The sequence below is a fragment of the Centroberyx affinis genome, unplaced genomic scaffold, assembly GCF_046629955.1.
Source record: "Centroberyx affinis isolate AG114_WGS23_722 - 3 ecotype Tasmania unplaced genomic scaffold, CSIRO-AGI_Caff_v1 ptg002802l_1, whole genome shotgun sequence".
In the NCBI taxonomy this organism is placed as follows: domain Eukaryota; kingdom Metazoa; phylum Chordata; class Actinopteri; order Beryciformes; family Berycidae; genus Centroberyx; species Centroberyx affinis.
The window spans coordinates 240,854-259,803 of NW_027280948.1; the positions used below are offsets into that span (position 1 = coordinate 240,854).

The following is an 18,950-nucleotide window of genomic DNA, read 5'->3' on the forward strand; positions in this document are numbered from 1 at the left end:
ATGATGAAATGGTGATGTATGCAAAAAAACAATGGATATCATTGTTGGTTTTGCTCTTTCGGAGCACAGAAACACAAAATGGCTATTTTATGGGGCAGCACTTTGACCAGGCAGCCTTCTTCATATCTTTACTGTGACTGTGCTGGTGTAGGAGTTGCCCTGTAGGCACTGTGGGCACTGCTGGGAAGTACGTCAGTGTGGGTGCAATGCGGTACCGTGAGGGCGGACGGGTAGAGAGGAGGAGAAGGGGCAGAATTTGAAAAATGTGCCTCAGAAAGACCCTGGGGGTTAACATTTTGGTTTTCTCTGAGCCTTTGTGGTAGTGGACAAATGATCCCAGGAGCTGGACAATAATGTTTTTATGGGACTCTAAATGTTGAGCTCAACGAGGCCATTGTGGGAGTGTAATGGCCAACACGTGGCCAGGCTTGAACTCCGGTAGCCTTGCAGCCGGTCCGGGGGCCAGAGGGGAGGAGAGGAGGAGGAGAAGAAGGGAGGAGAGGAGGTGGGAAAAGAGGGGAGAGAGCAGGGACTCACCCCTCCGGCTTTCTCCAACAAGCCTTCACTTTGTTCTTATAGGAGACAAGAGCCACTCAGAACATGAAGTACCTAGAGGACCAAGCGAGACCCGGCCGGGCCAGACTGGGTCTTGTAAACTGGCCTGGAGAGATAATGTTTCCCTCCAGCTAATCTGTGCTGGGATGCCCACGCCTTGGCATCTAGTGAACAATAACCCCTCCTGCTTCAAAACAAGAATCCTTTTCTTGGTCTGTCTTGGGACATGTTGCTCTTCTACTGTCTCTCGCTCTCCTGCGTGTGTGGGTCCGAGCAGAGTGATATATCTGTTTGTTAGTCAGGATAAAGGAGTTCACTGTAGTCTGGCTGTAACTAATAAAAGGGGGACATGGGAGCTGTGGCGGAGGAGGCTAGTGTGTGTGTGTGTGTGATCTCACAACAAGGTTACAAGTTATAGCTGCTGTTATTTTATATTTGTTTGGTTGTTCAGTTCACAAGAAAGCATCATTTTCCACTTCGTTCTTGATATTTAAATTGTATGTGTAGCTGACAGATAGCTCTAAGACAGACTAGCAATAGGTGTTTTGTGTTCATGCGTGTGTGTGTGTGTGTGTGTGGTTTGTGTTTGCTTCTATTATTGACTTTACAACATGAAGAAATCCGAGAGCAACCTGATAAGTAGAACACCAGTTAACAGAAGATTCTGCCTTTTTTCACATCTGAAAAAGGATTGCCCCTATTCTTTCAGCACACATGTCCTTACATGCCCTTTCTGTCTTTTGTCCTTTGTATATCATTTACGTAATGATATAAGGAGATACTTTTTAAAGTATAAGCAGTCTATGATTTGGGTCACCAAATGTGTTTGACTGAGCATTAATGTCTGAGATAGGTTGAACAGATGTTCAATAGGACAGAGCTTGGAGAAGCGGCCTCATCCTGTCTCTCCTGTCTGTCTGTCTCTTCCTCCTCCTGATGGTCAGATGGTGAATGGATGGACTGGGGGGTGGTGTGTGTGTGTGTGTGTGTGTGTGTGTGTGTACCGCTGGGGCCCCAGCTTCATGTCCCCCCTGAGTGAAGCCGTATGTCTGCTGTTAACAAGGGTTGGAGCACCAGACAGTTAATCAATAGATCAATCATAACATTACCACTTCAAATCAATTACAGCATGGCTTCCTTTCCTTCTCTGCTGCTTTGTTTCAATAGGTTGGGCAGGATCCTCTAAGTATTCATTGCGTTATTTGATGTATTATTTAAGAAATCTTAAGAAAATTTGCCTTCATGGTTTTTTAGTTACTGTATATATAACTTACAAGGCTGAGCGACAACTTTAAAGGTTCATTGAAGGGATTTGCATCACAGTGAAACTGCCAACACAATGAAAAGTGCAACTACATTTACAGAAGGGGAATGATTAAAAACCAAAGAAGAAAGAGGGAGAGTGAAAGAAAGAGATAGAAAAAGAGAGACAGAGAGGGTGCATTGTTTTCAGTCTGCACGCATGAGCTCGTCTATTCGACCATGTTGAATTCCAGCCATTCAGATGGCTGTAGTGCGTAGGCCAGGCCTCCAACGCGTTTCCCCGTCACCATCACAACAGCGACCATTCATGAGGCTCCGCTGGCTGGGGGGACATCTGCACCACAACGCTCGTCACCTCAACCCCCCCCCCCTCTGCGCTGCACACCGCCCCCCTGAAACTAACACACACACACACACACACACACACACACATACACACACACACACACCGTAACACACACACTTGCACTCGCACACATATACGCACACACTCTCCAGCTAAATGCCAGCGGGGAGAATCAGAAGGGCATCAGAGATGGCTGTTGTCTGCGTACGCCCATGTGTGGTTTTGCGTGAATGGGTACCCAAGGGTGGGGAGGTCTCTGGTACCACAGGGTGCTGACGGGGGTGGCGCATAGCTTGGCCTGCTCGGGTGTGTCACGATGCTGGGGTTGGGAGAGGGTTGTGGGGGGGTGACAAACCAAAGTTTAGACCAGAATGACCCCCCGACATTCCACTCAGACTTGTTACACCACGTTGACGTGGGTGGGCCAGGTGACCTTTGAACCCAGTGGAGCTCTCTCATGTGTGCCCATTGTGCCGCGGGCACTGTATATCAATTTCACACATCTACCCAGTATGGATCTCATGGGGTTCCTATACAAAGCTTAGTCTACAGACACACAACTCATACAAAGCACATTGGTTACAGTCAAAGCTTTTATTTCTTCAAATGACTTGTGGATATATGAAGTCAGAAATGCAAAGTTCTGTATCATTTCATGACATGTAGGCTACAACATGTTTAATGACAAGTTCTTTCATCTAAAGCCAAGCAATAAATCAGAATCATCCATGATCTGTAATTGTTTTTGATGTGTGGAATATCTCTGCAATACGTCTCAATGAAAGAGACATTGAAGAAATGTATTCAAATATAATTCCCATTCATGATATTCCCAAGCTGGCTCTTCTGTTGGTATTTCACACCATTGGGAATGGGCGTCAACACAGAGGTTTGTTGGATAAACAACCAACGCTGAGTAGGAGCGCCAAGCATCACTGTTATTGTTACTGCTTAATGCCATGCACCAGCATTGTTGTTTTGCAGCAATCAACACATACATATGTAATAAAGCTGAGAGGCTGGGGAACAATACAGGCTATTGTAACACCCAACTCCAACTCAGATCAGCTCAAATGCCCCCTCCAGTCTAGATCGAAGCTGACGCTAGCTTTGCATAACTGTTTGCCAGTACTGGATATAACTGTTGTCCTAGTTCTGTGGTTCTAGATTGCAAGTGGACAATGCAGAGTGTAATGTGATTGGTCCCTGTTGGGAGTTACCTGGCATTTGTCATGATCTGATTGGTTAAGAGCCATCTGTTGAGCGTGTTGGCGTTTTGGTGAATGATGAAGGTTGATGGATGGTGATGAGAGTTCGATGGACGTTAGGACAAGCGGTGACAGGACATTTGGAGTAACTGCAAAGATGGTGGAGGTGGTCTGTATGTGCGTGTGTGTCTGTCCGTGTCTTTGTGTGTGTATGTGTGTGCTTTCGGGGGCAGACATCGACGACCGTGTCAGGGGTGAGTGATAACCGTGGTCTTTTCAGCACTGCGGGGCGGGTCAGACGGATGTGATGGATGGTTAGCAGTCTGGCCCCCTTCTTCACGCCTCTCTCTGGCCCAGTGTCTAGAGCTCTGGGCTGGGGTGGAGGGCTGAATAGGCTGGGCCGCTGGATGGTTGGGGGTGGACATGTCTGGCCCTTATTAAACATAAGTTGTCTGCACTCTAAGAAAAAAAAAGGCTTCTTTAGAGGTTCTTTCTGGGCTAAATGGTATTTTGTAGAAGAATCACTATTTGCTAAACCACTTGAACCTCTAAATGGAGCCATGAGTGGTTCCATGTAGCACCTGGAATGGCTCTTCAGTGGTTTGGACATTGATGGTTCAAAAGTAGCGTCACAGTTTTATGGTGAGGTTGTCTTCTAGCTTGGTTTAGATCATGGTTTCAAACTGGCTCGGACTCTATCGACTGTTAAGTCTTCACCATGCTGTCTAAAAGCAGATAAATCAGAGTAGTAGTGGTTCTGAAAACTGTTATTTTATTACACCTGATTTGGGACATTCTATATATTAGCACATGAAGTTTCCATATAGAACCATTTGCCCGCAGCGCTTCAGGGAACCTTTTCAACATGACATTTTAATAGTCCCCAAAAGGGCTTTGCTATTGTACAAGTCAAAGCAACCCCACACTGGTACCATACAGAACCCTTTTTGTTGAGAGTGTTAGACTGTCTGGGTCAGCCTTAGTGTAGGGAAAACAGCTGCTTAGCCTGGACAACAGATAGGAAACTGTGCAGGGTAAAAGGAGAGAGACAGATGTAAAGAAATTATGGAGTGTTTTTAGATTCATTGTTGTCAATGTATACCTGTCTACTCTTTCTCCTCCTCTTCATTCTCCTCCTTTCATTCTACCTCTCCTTATCCTCTTCATCCTCCTCCTTATCTCCCCTCTCTTCATTTTCCTTCTCCTCCTCATCTTTTTCCTTTTCCTTCTCCTGCTCCTCTTTCTCCTTTTCTTTCTCCTATTCATTCTTCTCGCCCTCCTCCTTTTCCTTCTCCTCCTCTTCCTTTTCTTCCTTCCCATCATCCGCTTCCCTATCCTTCTCCTTTTCTTTCTCCTCCTACTTCTCCTTCTTTCTCTTCATCCTTCTCCACCTTCTCCTCTGCATCCACCTCCCTGTCCTTCTCCTTCTCCTTGTTTTCCTTTACCTTCTCCTTCCCCTCCTTTTCCTTTTCCTTCTCCTGCTCCTTCTTCTCCTCATCCTTCTTCTTCTCCTCCTTCTCTCTCTCTCCTCCTCCTCCGCCTTTTCTTTCTCTTCCACCTCCTGCACCTTCTTCCCCTCCTCATCCTCGACATCACCACGACCAGCACCGCCACCATGTATGGCACATGCACCATATACATACACATCTCAGGGACTTCATTCAATTTTTCTGTATTGTTCGAAGCTATATGTGCGTATCTGACAGAGTCGCTCCTCTCTGAGGGAGGTTTGCTCTCCATGGCCAGGCCTGTGTTTTCCCTCCTGTGTTTGAAGGCTCTTTGGACTGAGCCTCAGCCCGGTCTCCTGCTTCGGGCCCTCTAAACCCAGGCAGGCTTACAGAGGGGCAGACAGCAGCCAACACCCCAGAGAGGAGCTACAGTAACCTGCCTTGTGTCTTATCTCAATCTTCAAACACTGGGGAGACAGAGAGAGAGAGAGAGAGAGAGAGAGAGAGAGAGAGAGAGAGGTAGAGAGAGAGACAGAGAGAGAGGGAGGGAGAGAGAGAGAGAGAGAAAGAGAGAGAGAGAGAGAGAGAGAGAGAGAGAGAGAGAGAGAGAGGCAACAAAGACCTGTGTGAAAGAGCACAGGGCCTTCACAAACCCTGGCCCACTAATTGACGGCTGCAGGGAGTGGGAGAGACAGTGGGAGAGATATGAAAGTCACCAAACCCTCCTTATACTCTGCACATGGCACATACAAATGCGAGTGCAGACACACATGCACACATATACACACACAGACATACTCACACACAGCACATACTGAAGATATATCCTGCTTTTTTTAAGAATGTATATCTTTACAATCTCCACTCCCCCTTGTCTCTCTTCATTCCTTACGTCTTGGTGCTCCCCGTGGTCCCTTTCCCCTATATACATACCTCATAATGCACCTTCAGCCGTCACACACACACACACACACACACACACACACACACAACTCATCTCTAGCATATGTGCACATATGTGGGCACACATTGAGAGAAAGGCCCAATTTGCTGCTTTGTCATTGGGTCTGGTAATGGCAAACCGAGGGCCTAGGGCCACCATTTAATTGCTGTGGCCATGCGCACCAAAGAGGTGCCACACCAATTAATCCCCTTGGAGATGGCCTGTCCTGTCCCACGCCTACACCCCCTGGCTGGGCTGTCCCACAGGGGAGAGGTGGGTGGGGTCGCGTGGGTGGAGAGGCACATGGGAGCCCCCCAACACCCCCAACAATGGGTACCAAATCCATACCCACTGCTCCGTTTCGCCACCATCCCCCCCTCGACATCAATGGATCACCTTTCATCTCCATGTGTAAACTAGTGAAACAAGCTGATTGGACTGAGGGTGTGATCACATGTATTTCACTCTGTTATGCCAAAACCACATTACACAGCCACATCAATCATATTTGAATGGAAGTGAATGTGGAAGTGAATATGTACCTGTGTTTCTTGTTATGCTGACTAATATAGAAGAACTACAAAAAGCACAGAATAAAGAACCAGCTTCCTATCAACCAGTGGGATATGAAGGAGTCTGGCTTGAGGAGAGTGAGAGACCCCCCCCCCCATCCACCCCTTCCTCTTTCTGCCTACCCATGGGTCCTGAGTCTTTACCCCAACAAAAGACCTGTCACCTCTACCCATCATCCCCTCATCCCCTGGCCCCTCGGCTGTGACTGAGGAGGGGTCACCTAGCCTGACCACTGCGGAGACAGCAACAGGTGGATGGAGAGAGACAGAGAGAAAAAGGAGAGAGGCAGAGAGAGAGAGAGAGAGAGAAGAGATGGGGGGGGGAGCTTGTCTTGCGGCCACACTAAAAGCACTGGACTGGATTGGTCCCACGTGCTGCTTTTGGAAAGAAAGGGTGAAAGTGGAGGGAGAGGGGAAGAAGGGGATGGATGGATGGATGGGGAGGAGGGCTGTGGGCGGATGTGGCATCTGGCTGATGTGCAGCCGTGTACTGAGGCGATGAGGCGCCTCCAGCCCGGGAGGAGGTAAAGGGGAGTTTGCATGGGGCGAACATAGATAGCCAAAGAGATAGACAGTGCAACAACGATATAGCCCACAGGACCAGTCATTCACACTAGTGACAAATCCTCTCAACCGTATCATTCTGTGAACTTCCCTTTCTGTCTTCCCTAAAACTTTTCTCATCCTTCATTCAGTTTGCAGCGATAGGACAGAAATTAGGATCAGTCATGAATAAAGAGGAACTGTCACATATTAGGAGGGAGAGCAGGGCAAGACACCACCTGACCTTTTGTCTTATTTAAAAATCAAAAGGGTGCCACCGCTGGGCCTATGGGAGAACGGAGGTGGGGTGGCCGGGGTACCAGGGCTGGCGGGGGCGTCTGGGTGCTAATCCATGGGACCATCGATGACCCTTGACCCCTGGGGGCATGGGGGTGGGCTGGGCTAAGCTGTGTCTGTGAATGTCAGGCCTTCCCTCTGCGCTTCAGGCAGGCCAGACCCTCCCAAGCCCTCCTCCCAGTAATGATTTATGGGGCAGGGTGCGATCGACACACTCTCAGCCCTGGGGATGAGCCTAAATGGTAGTTTTGACACCACTGAGAGACGGGGTTAAAGGTGATCGATAACAAGCCACTGGAGGAGGAGAGGCAGAAGGAGGGGATAGAGCAAGAAAGGGAGGTGGAAGATGAGGAGGAGGGAGCAGCTCTTTTTAATTGGCCTCCGCTCATTACTCGGGTCTTTGTAGACCATCGCCTCTTTTGTGCATGTCCCTGCCTCCAGCTCCGGGGCACATATGTGGTGGGTTGTAGGTGTTATTGTTTGATTCTTCTTGAGCTGATCTCAAAATGTGCCGCTTTCAAAACATTGGTTTGAAGTTTGACCCAAAAGCTGACTCACAGCGGAACAGTGAATCAGGGGAACTGTATCTTTTCTTTCACATTATTGAATCCTACCTCCAGTGGCACAAGTCAAGTATAGTGTTCACTAACTACACTTGTCTATATGTATGTATTTTATGAGGACTTCTGCCAACTTCTCTCACTCTGCTCTTTCCTCTGCCTCCCTTTCTCTCGCTCTCTCTTTTTTCTCTGTCTCTTCCCAATCTTATCCTTCATCATGCCAATCAGTTTCCTGCATACTGCACCCTCTGTTCCTCTCCTTTACCGTGTGTTTTCATCATTGCCAGTCTTTGACACTGGCTCAGCACCAGGGGCTCATAATACGTACAGTACATACAGTACTAGCTCCCCAGTCTCTGCACGGTGGCCCTCATGCTCATCATGAACAGATCTTGCCTATGTGTATGCATTTTCACGTGTCTGCTTATCACACTGTATATAATACTGTTGTACCCCCCTTTCTCTCTATGTCTCTCCCCTCTGTTTTTCTATCTGTCTCTACATGTCTAACTTTCTGACTGTCTGTATGCCTGTGTCTCTGGCGTACCCCCCCAGAGTTTGTAGTGAGGGGAGAGATGCCTAGTAGTGTGTACCACTCCCTCCATCAGTCCCCCCCTTCCTCCTACACACACACAGATACACACACACACACACACACACACACACACACACACACACACACACACACCGCCACCACCACCAGTCTTGGAGTATCTCTCAGAAGTGAGCTGATTAGGCCTAAGACTGGGGACTGCTTTGCCTAATCATATCGCTGCATCCAAATCATCTGTGTACATTTCTAATTACAGAGTGGCACGCGGTGTCCTTGAGCGCAGCGGCAGGTCTCCATTTCATCTCTGCGCTGCGTCTCTTTCCCCTTCTCCCACCCCCCCACCAACCCCCCGCCCCTTCCCTTATTTTTTCCTCTCTCCTCCCTCTTTATTTATTTATTTCCGTCAGCCTCATCTTTGTTGTTGTTTCGGTTGACTGTGTGGTGTGCAACAGCACTCATTTGCCCGCCGATCTTCGTCCTTTGAACTCAGCATCGCAGGGCAAAGCCGACTGTCGGGGGCAGCGGGATCATCTTTGATGATCTGTTTAATGTCCAGTTCCAATTTGCAGGGGTTCACAATATGATATCCATTCCAGTGTGCATAACTTGATCGAGCAGTGATGTGTAAAGGACAACAGCAAAGAAGATTGTTTGGGTTTAGATTATAGGGCTGGCACACAAACAGTGTAGAGCAGTGTTGGAACTTCCTCAGTTACTTTTGTACTGCCAAGAAGACCTCTAAATCATCGTTGTGTATTTGTGCAAGAATACTTTGCATTTACTAGATGGTCCATATGTCTTCTTAAGAAAACTATAGAGCTGCTTAGGCTGCACAGAAAGATATTCTCTCTGTGCAGAATGCTGTGCCTATACATTTGAAAACTCTGAATAGCCATGTTTTTGTTTGGGTTTTTTCAAAGATCCTTGATGGTAGGTAAGGCCCTGAACATCTCAGCGCCCAGATGACCTTCCTATTGTTTACCGGTGCATGTCTCTTTACTGTGAGGCCTTGTCTTCTTTTCTCCTCCTCTTCTCTGCAGTAAACCTGATTATTAAAGTCAGGAAGAATTGCAACGCCTTCGCTACAGTTGACAAAAGCCAGGTTTGAAGGTGAAGTGAGGGGACAACCTTTAACATGGGAATAGCGTGGCTTTTTAAAGGCAACAATTAAATTTGCAACCTTGTGCAGCAGTCTAAAAGGCCTCCTTAGCAGCAGTGAGTGAGTGCAGATGTGATGTAAGGTCCTGAAGGGGAAAAAAAACATTATTATTACTGCTCTTTGTTTAGTGTATTCCACCATCAATACAGCTTTCCTTGGACTTTTTGCAACCTTCTTGCACAAATACCATAACAGAGAAGGCAGCATGTGCAGTATAGATGATTGCATTTATCTGGCCCGTCCCGCAGCCTTGTATCACCTGCTAAGGTTGACACAGTCATTGTTTCATACCAACCACTTTACTGAATCAGTCGTGATTGCTGCCATTGAATGCCTCTAAAGTACGACTTTCTTCCGATTGTGTACCACCAACAGTAACATCTATGAGCAGCTGCCTGAAGGCAAGTGCCTGAGATATTAGTTCTCCACTCTCAGAACTGTTAGTCACACTGACAGACACCTGAGGCGGTATAAAGGACCCCTCAAAGCCATGAAAGAGGGAGACGGGCCACTTCTCTTCTTCAAAACCTCCAAGTGAGGAGCAAAGAGATGCAGAGAGGAGGGGAGAGGAACTTTCTAAAGCCGCACTTATACCCCTTCGCATATGGGGGCTATACCTCGGAGTAGACATGAAGGGGGAACCCATATAGCTACAAGGCCCGGTATCATAAATAACACAAGACTTCTCCTCTCCCCTCTCCCTCTCCTCCAGTTCACTGCTGGAGCGTTTCATATGGTAACTAGGTGTTCACTGTGTGGCCATATTGTTGCCCATCTTTCAAGTGGCTCAGAGGAGGAAACCTTGAGGTAGGGGAAGAGAAGGAATTTTTGATGAAAAAATGCATTATTCCGTTCTTTTTCCAGTCCCCATCCCCCCTCTCCCTGCCGCTCACTGTGGGAGTGGAGTATTTATTACATAAACGGTAAAAAGAGGAGAAGAGAACTCAGCTGGAGGAAGAGGGAGAAATAGAGACTAAGAAAGCTACAGGCTCTTTCACCTGTCAGGTCAAGAATGTGGGTTAGATGATGGAATGAGCACTTCTTTTCCTCCTCCACCCTCCACCTACACAATATCACTATGCACTGGATATATAGATGCCCTCTCTATGCGATTAAATCAATGTCAATCATATTTCAATATCGCTCTGGTCAAACTATACCATTGCCTGCCAGAAAATCAGGTGCGCTTATTATTATTAAAGGTGAGCTTTATTTCAGAGCCAATTGTAAGTTATTGGCATAGTGTATGATACATCAAATTTTTTCACATTCTCTCTCTGAGCTTCTCGTCTGTCAAGCTGAGGAAGTGAAAGCCGTGTGCTTCTCTCTCTGCCTATCAGCAGCATGGCTCTCCAGCATCACCCCGCGTCTCGACACACAAGGATGATCTGGAGAATCCCAACCAAGTACATTATTCAGCCGCTCCCATTATTTCCATAATTGCCAGCATTGTAGTGGTGTTTGTAATGTCATTAATAACAGGCGCTGGCGTATAATACGCTTAATGTTATTTATCTGTTGGCAGATAGCTAGATGCTGCTAATCCCCATTCATTTGCTGTGGATCAATGCAAATCCGCTAGCGTGAGTGAAATCCCCACCCCCTCCCGGAGCCGATGGTTCCTAATGTATTTTCCCACCATTAACCAGCCATAATCCCTGCTAATCATCGCTAATCCACATCTCCTGTGTGTGATGATACTTCCCTGATGAAGGAGGCATTGGTGTGCACAAGCGCCCGGGCAATACTGAGGCTGCAGCTCCTCCGCCAGTGCTGCCAAGGGCCCACTCAGTATAGGAGAGCAGCCTGCTGAGGAAGAAAGAGGGTGGATGGGGGAACGGGGTGAACCTCCGAGTTTCACGGGTCAAACAGTTGGGTTTGTCTGTCTTGCGTTGAGTTCCCCTCATGTATGATTGATTTATCAGCATACTGGAGGTTGTACTCCCCAGTATGATACAGAATAAAGAATCACGATTGCGTGCCATCAGAAATAATATGTGGTGTGTCTGCCCTGATGCTTGGAAGTTTGATCCCTGACTGAGTCATACTGAATAAAAAAAAAAGGGACCTGTTGCCTCTCTGCTTGGCACTGCAGCAGTGAAGAGATGGATGCCGGTGTTCTTGTGCACTTAAACTACTTAACAGAAACAACAGCTAAACTCCTGCAGTACAGTCCACCTCATATGAGGTTTATTCATTAATATCTTGACTATTCTGGCCTCAATTCCTCATGACCTCACATGATGCAAGCCAATATACTACAGCTAAAAATTGTCCCTCTTACCCACTGAACTGTTCTAAGCTTTGTAGCAAATTTTGGAGAGGTTTTGAGTCTCTTTAACTGCCAAGGCCGCTGAAACTTGAAAAGAAAAGCATCAAATAGCACCTTATTTACATGGACAATATGATGATGAACTGGCTTAAATGACCTCTTGTACAAGCAAAGGATCAGGAAGCATGCATTGCTGATGATGTTCATGAAAACACAAATGGCAAATGGAGGATTAGTACGATTCAATCAGTCACATTATGTTGCACGGACCTTCCAATATGTTCTGATTTACATTCCACTCCTGGCGACTACAGCTGCATCCAAGTCCAAGCTTGGCTACTTCTCATGCTCTCTCTTTCTGTGTATGTGTTTGGGTGAGTGAAAAATGCACTGGAATGATAAAAAAAAAATGAAAGGAAAACATTGAATTGGCTTTGTGTGCCGTTGCAAGGCCTTGGTCCCCATTACAAACTGATGCAAAGGTGTAGGCTGATTGAGCAAGTCGGATTACTTTGCTGCTTCACACACACACACACACACACACACACACACACACACACACACACACACACACACACACACACACACACACACGCACGCACAGGTAAAATTATTACTTTTTTTTCATAAATCTTTGACTGAGGTAGAGCTTTCATACTGTACCATCCTAGTTGTGCCGGCTGGGGGCGCTTGTGGCTCGCTGTTCTCAGGGAAGCGGCTTCCTCTGACCAAGCCTAATTTGGCCTCATCTTCCACAGTTTGGCCAGTTCCTCCACTGCAAAGACACTTTTTTATTCACCTTATAGCAGCGCAAAAAAAAGAACGTACTATTAAAATGTGTCATCTGGCTTATTTCTGTGTCCATCTTTTGTTGTGATCAAGTTTTTGAACGCATAACACGGCTGTACAACGGACGCACACAAACCCCTCTTTGAAAAATAGAATTACGCACAAGGGAAGGAAAATCTTGATGCATATTGCTTTTTTATAGTATGGAGAAATTTGTAGATGTGTGCGAAATTAATAACAACCACGTAAGATGTGTTGTTGTCTGTTTCCAAAGTGTGACACCTCGATAGAAAAAGTGTTTTATTCAGAGACTGAATACTACTTCCAACTTTGAATTAGAGAGATGTGACACAGGGAACCTTGTGTATTCTTTTTATTCGTATTAAATGATTACGGTACACTTTCATTGAGAATCATTGCCATTGTAGTTAAATAATTCTTCCAATATGATGAGATGTGCAGCTTATAACTATTTTGAAATAGCCTGTCTCAGATAAATAAGGCGACAGCAGTGGAAGTTAAAGATAAATAAGTTTCTTCAACAAATCTCAACTCTCTGAAAATTGTAAACTATCCTTAAGAAGGCGGAATATTACTGCTGTTGTGGATCTGTCCACTGTTGCCTTTTTATGGCGATTTTCGCAATTTATAAACGAGACCGTGGAAGACAAAAAAAAATCATCAGCGCTGGGAAAGTATTCATCCACGAAACCAAAGCAATATACAGTATCCTGGTCTTATTTATACACGTAAATGTGTTATAAAGGGACTGCTGCACTGGCCGCTGTGGCCTGTGATAATGGGAAGACAGAAGGGCCTGAACTGCTTTTATTGGGCTGCATTTAATCTATGATGATTTAGGAAAAAGGGATAATTATTTCGGTAAACAAAATGTTGAAATATGTGACATGTAAATGTATCTTTACGCTTATTCAACTTTAGCACCTACTGTTTGAGTTGATGTGTTTTTTCCCCCCCTCTCTCTCTTTGGAAAAGAGGCTGATTTTTCCCTCCAGGCTCTTCTGTCTCAGATCAAAGATTTGTCACGTTGCCTTTTGGATGCTTAAAACAAGACAAGTGACGAAGTGCGGTTTATGTAAGGTAAATAGCCTAAATCAACGCTTTTTACAAACGCTTTTTCAGTATGGTTTAGGTAGGCTGTTACAGTGAGCAGTGAGAGAGAGATTGTGGCCTATTTACTCGAAATAAATAAGTCATGGATGATGCTGATGCTGATGCTGCTGCCTATAATAATAATTATAATAACAATAATAATAATAGTCTTCAGTCAATGAAAAGACAATAAATTCGTATTAATATTGCACAATTTAATACTGCGATTACACAAAGATGTGAACAACGTCAGAGATTGTGTGAACTTAATACGGAATGCCTGAGGTAAAATACTGTTGTCTATCCCCCTTAACAGCACATGTACACAGCGTCTGATTTTAAACGAACCCCTATTACATAACGAAACACTGCTTTAACCCGAACACGTGTTGTGCTCACCACTTCACGGTGTTCAGTATACTGAATAGCCTTAAACATTATGCTCATGTTTATCTTGTTTGCCTGGTGGTGATACAATAGTCAGCAACAAAGGACGAGTGGTTTGGATCTTAATGAAGACAAAAGACCTTTTCTTGTATATATGTTTTATGTAAGTAATAAAATATTACTATAACATAAATATAAATGTGACTTTGCAGTCTACATTTAGCAATCAACATACAACCAATGTAGTAAACAAAAAAACATATTGAAATCCACTGCAACATAACCATTAACAGAGCCAAACAAAAAGCTCCAAACACATTTAAGAAATAAATATATATATAAATGGTCAGATTCATAAATGAAATCATATTAAAATATCTTCTTGGAATTAGTAAGTGTACAAAACTGCCCGGAAAGAAACAAAAACAAAACAATATCTCAGAACAAATACAAGTTTACATATTGGACATATTTACATATCGGAAATAATCCTGGCAACATTTTCTCTAAAATCTTTTTTTTATTATTTTTTTCTTGAAAAAACTTGTTTCCCTCATCTGTATTGAATAGCACTGCTGTAGGCTTTTGGACTGTCCAACATTGAGAAATGACACACAACGCACGAGTTTATCAGTTTTCCTTTCAGATCAGAAAAAAATAAATATATCTAAAGCAAGTCCCTTCATCGCTCCTCGTTAAGGAATTATTTTCTTTTCTCCGAATACAGCGTTTTAATATAATACAATGGATATGGGACAAAGGAAACGGTGTTGCTGTTTCTTTCTACAGATAGATCAAAACTTATGAAAACACAGAGTCAAAAAAATAAGAGTGTACAGCGTGATATTCCGACATGGGGCACTGAAGTTACCTGAGATATTACTTTTCATTTCGTATTTGACCAATCTCTCTTTTAACGTGTGTTTGGAATAGAACAGGCTAATAGGCAGTAAGCAGTGTAAGCTGACAGCGCTGTGGTGATACCAGGAACCTGTAAACATGGATTTATTGTGTATAAGCCTATTGAAATCAGCTCCACTCACAATTTTATGAACAAATATAAAATTGCAATAATAATATCAACGAAAGATTAAGTGCTCCATGCAAAAAACAATAATTTTAAAACAAACACCCCCCCTCAAAAAGAAAACAAACAAAAGAAAACGACAATAAAAATACGTGTTTAGAATCCATATTGCCCTTTTAGCGTCTGTTGCTGTCTGCAAATTTTCGACGTGGTCAGCTGCAAAGCTTTGAATATTTTTAAGGCTGTCAGAACTTGGATGTCCTGTTGCATTCGACACTATTTGAAATGTATCTGACGTTAATTGTGAGTATTTTCGTCTTCGGGTGCCATAATTTTTCCATCACCTTTCCACCACCAACTCCTCCGGCCACTGAGTCAACATAAAAGGTAAATAGGAGGCTGTTCTGATGAGTTACAGTACATAGCAAATAATGAAAGAAATAATAGACACTGTTTGCTGTAAGAGAGACACTGAAGTTTAAGTATTTCCAAACCAAAACATCACACTTAATATAACAAAGAAAGTATAGACTAATATTTAGAAATCTGGTTAATCAGTTTAAGCCTGGAAAGCAAAATGTTCATTCAATGTAGGCTATTCATCTCCAGTGTTAATCATTTTCAGGCAACCACCTCTTACTGGTGAGCGCCAACAGTTCATGGTACACCAGGAGGAGATGGCCTCACTTGCCACATTTAATTGCTCCCCATTTGAACAGCCATGGGATATCAAATTTACTTTATATGCATGTCTCCTCCATAGAATTTTGGTAAATAAAGATCTTTGTTTCATTTTAAATGCGCACGGAATCAATTCAGTAATAGCGAATGTTTTTTTTTTCTCTTTTTCTTAACATTTTCCCTCTTGCCATCTTATTTGTTGGACATGACGATCTCCGGATTCTAAAGACAAAACTCATTCTGTCCAACTTTTCCATGTCTCTTTTCTCTCAGGAAAACAAAAGCCAAACTTAAATACTGTAAACTCCATAGTCCCTTTCCCTTTTCTTTCCCCCCTCGGAAATGCTCGGATTGTTCATGAACAGTCACTGCACAGGACTCTGTAGTGTGTGGTGTAGAGGAGGCGTCTCTGCTTGAGAATATACGTCCTCCATATTCGGATGAGGGACCCCCACTGGTGTCATTCTTTTTTCTTTCTGTCTTCTGTTGCAAAACCAAACACGGACAACCTCTTTTTCCAACTGAAGAGTGCCGGCTAAAGTGGTGATTTCATGAGCAGATGGCTTTGGGCATTTTAAGAAATGGTTTTCCAGCGCCCCTTTCACTCCTACTTCAATCGAGGTCCTCTTCTTTCGTTTCCTGCCCTGCGCAGCAATCTTGTCCAAATTGGTTGGACTGCCAGTGTTTGAGTCTGTCTCCTCCAGCCACTTGTTTAGGAGCGGCTTAAGTTTGCACATGTTCTTGAAGCTGAGCTGCAACGCCTCGAACCTGCAGATAGTGGTCTGAGAAAAGACGTTTCCATACAGGGTGCCCAAGGCCAAGCCCACGTCCGCCTGCGTAAAGCCCAGTTTGATCCGCCGCTGCTTGAACTGCTTGGCGAACTGCTCCAGGTCGTCGGAGCTGGGCGCGTCCTCGTCCGAGTGGTCCTGGTGGTGGCTGAACGCCTGCTGGGGCGACTCCATCTGGTTGTCGTGGCTGCCCGAATCGTCGTGGAGCGGGTCCCGCATGCCATGGTGCAGGGAGCCGGGCTGGGGACTCAGCATCGCGTTGAGGTTCGTGTATCCAGGCTGCGAGTAGACCAGCGACTGGTGACCGTTGGATGCAGGGGACAGTGGGGATAGGTGGTGCGTCGTGGTCGGCGCCCATGAGCCGTGGTGGCTACTCTGCGTCTGCTGGTGCACCAGGTGAGATCTGTGGTGGAAGCCGCTGCTCAGGTCCTCCCGGGTCGCCTGCACGCTGGCTTTGTGCTCCTGCTGCCCGATGTGGGTGCCGCTGGTCCAGTCGGTGTTGGAGGTGGGCAGCCACTGGTGGTGCGTCAGGCTCATCGGGTGTCCCGTGTTGGTAGCCGCTAGCCCTTGCAAGTACTCGTGGTGCATCATTTTCTGCACCTCTCTGTAGGTCGTCCCCTGATGCATCCTATCCGAATCCGGATGCATGAGCGGGTTGGACGGTAAGGAGTTATTCCGCGGAATATACTGAGCTGTTGTCGCCATGGCTCCGACTTCGAAAACTGACGAGTACTTCGGAGGTCTCCAGGCTTTAGAGCCAAAACGCAACAACCTGCTCTGGGAGGTCTTGGGGAAGAGCGAAGACACGCCTCCCCTCCGCTTGTATTGGCTCCTCACCGATTCAAGCCCACTAGAGACATATTCAATAGGCGCAGGGTTTCAGAGCGTGGTACAGCGCATTTTACGCACAGGATGGATAGAGCTCCTGTCTCACATATGTTACAGAAAAACATACGTTCTATTTATTAAATGTCTATTTGTGTTTTATAGCAATACTGCTCTCGTTGCATATGCCCAATGTTTCAGTTTCCTTTCTGCTCTCCAAGAGAGTCTCTGCGCGCAGATCCTATTGTTGGCAATTGTCTGCCCTTAAATATTTTCTCCCATTCTCTCTCCAAGGAAGGTGAATAGGGCTGCAGAGCAGCGGGGCATGATTAGGTTTCCCTGGGTTTGGACGGGTTGTTTTACAAATAACCACGTGGGGGAGTACGGAGATCTTTTTGAAAGGGTGACAAAAATCCCCCCCACCCCATCTCCACCTTTATCATAGGTCACTGATGACTAGCGCTACTCATTTTAAATAGATTATAAACCGCTATGCTCCAGAATTGCAACCACCCACACAACGAGAGGCATGTAAATAAGCGCCGTGATGTGTCTATGAATGCTGTTGTAAATGTGTGACAAATTTGAAAGCATTTGCTCTATATCAAAGCCTCCGCGTTTGTCATTTATTTGTATTGTCTCGGTAATTTTCAATGTTGTATGATCTCATCATCACCACCCACTTGGTTATGATAGGCCAAGCTCTCTCTCTCTCTCTCTCTCTCTCTCTCTCTCTCTCTCTCTCTCTCTCTAACCTCGTGCGCGCGCACACACACACACGCACACACACACACACACACACACACACACACACACACACACTTACTTTACATATGGACGCACACGCGCGCACAGTGCATATAGTTGACAGTGGTGACAGATATCTGACACCATATATTCTATAGAGCACGAGACATTGAACGTAATAATTACTATGGCCGTTATCATGGTTTAGTACCATATCTGATAATAATCATATATAATTTATGAGAAAAGAAAACTAGAGTATATGACAATCTAATTTCATTTTCATACGATACTGTATCATTCCTGCCAGGCTGTCTTCAGTTGGTTTTGCATTTGTAGAATTTTCTCAGCCTTGGAAATTTGTTTTTTAACTGACTCAAGAAAATAAAATAGGCTATATTTTTATATCATTTTTCTCTCGAAGCATTTTACTAAACAGCAACTTGGAGAGAAACCCTGTGTTTCTTCCTCCTGGCTCCTTCCTCACTACCTCTCCCGGTTGATCTGATTATTTTTCCCTTCACGTTTTGTCCCAATAGCAAATTACCAATTCTATGAATTGCAAAGCAGCCTCAGAGACGCTGAGGGGTAGAGAGGGGGGGAGATGCGAAGATTGAAAGGGATCTTTGCAAACACAATCACGTTCTTAAATGGAAATGCGGGGCTTTAAACAAATCTTACATCTCTCCCGTTCCATTCGCCTAAAACTCTGCAATCAGGCACATGTTCCACTCCTTCTAAAACAGGAGCTTTTTGGAAGGTTTTTCAGGCGCAACAGTCCTATTTTAATCATTTACCTGAAAGCAATGTTTTGCCTTTTTATCTCAGGCGCGTGTTTGTTTGTTGTCATCTTTCCCATGCGACTATTCTCTTT

At 45.1% G+C, this 18,950-nt stretch overlaps 1 protein-coding gene across 1 annotated transcript; it reads right to left on the reverse strand.

Moving 5' to 3' along the window:
* Nucleotides 1-16,081: 16,081 nt before the first annotated feature.
* On the reverse strand, nt 16,082-17,209 carry pou3f1 (POU class 3 homeobox 1). Its single transcript, XM_071535963.1, has one exon. The coding sequence runs from the start codon at nt 17,207-17,209 to the stop codon at nt 16,082-16,084; it is 1,128 nt and encodes a 375-aa protein (XP_071392064.1).
* Between the last annotated feature and the right edge of the window lie 1,741 nt (nt 17,210-18,950).